The sequence below is a fragment of the Bison bison genome, unplaced genomic scaffold (assembly GCF_000754665.1).
Source record: "Bison bison bison isolate TAMUID 2011002044 unplaced genomic scaffold, Bison_UMD1.0 scf7180017864369, whole genome shotgun sequence".
Classification (NCBI taxonomy): Eukaryota; Metazoa; Chordata; class Mammalia; order Artiodactyla; family Bovidae; genus Bison; species Bison bison.
This window is the reverse complement of record NW_011494941.1, coordinates 4,627,005-4,627,680: the sequence shown is the minus strand read 5'-3', so window position 1 is coordinate 4,627,680 and position 676 is coordinate 4,627,005. Positions and strand designations below refer to the sequence as shown.

At 54.1% G+C, this 676-nt stretch overlaps 1 protein-coding gene across 1 annotated transcript in view; it reads right to left on the bottom strand.

Annotated features, from left to right (window-relative positions):
• The window catches only part of NHS (Nance-Horan syndrome (congenital cataracts and dental anomalies)), a 78,163-nt gene that overhangs the window by 7,140 nt on the left and 70,347 nt on the right, over positions 1-676 (bottom strand). Inside the window, exon 9 of the mRNA XM_010855886.1 lies at positions 2-557. Coding sequence (XP_010854188.1) covers positions 2-557 — 556 coding nt within the window. The remainder of the gene's footprint in view (position 1; positions 558-676) is intronic.

Below are 676 nucleotides of genomic sequence, written 5' to 3'. Positions count from 1 at the left end.
CGGTCTCACCCTCAGAGATTGCCTGCATGGGCGCGTTGTACAGCCTGCAGCGGACACTGTAGCGGCTGCTGCTGGCCGCAGGAGGAGCCCGGGAACGTCCAACCCTGGCTGATGCTGAGGTGGCAAAGTTCTTCGAGGAAAACCCTTCTGCGTTAACCCGTGGGGAGCACGGAGAGAGGGGAGATAGTGCTTCAGTTCCCGGTGACCCCTGATGGGCCTCATGGGGGCTTTGGGGGGACTCCGCGGTGAGGTCCCCAGGAGGTTTGGGCAGGATGGGACTCTTCAGGATCTCAGTAGCAGACATACGGTAACTGGAATCTGAGCGACTGCCTTTCTTCAGGAGTAATAGCTTAAACTCTTCATTGGATGTGTTGGACTTTTTGGCATTTCGGTAGATGAGGCCAGGAGACCTCTGGCTGTTTGGGGTGGTCACATTGCTGTTGGGCGAGGTGACAGAACCGGCACTGTTGCTGCTACTGCTGCCCAGGGAAGCTCTCGATTTACTGCGGACAGACATGTCCCCAGAATCTTTTCTTCCAAGTACTTTCCTCTTGGACCTTTTAAGAAGGGGAAAAATCTCAGTCCACAATACATTTGGATGAAACTAAAAGTGTTAAGTCACATTCCTGCATCCCCTTAAAGAACAGTTCGGGGCCCCCGTCTGCTGGGATACTAA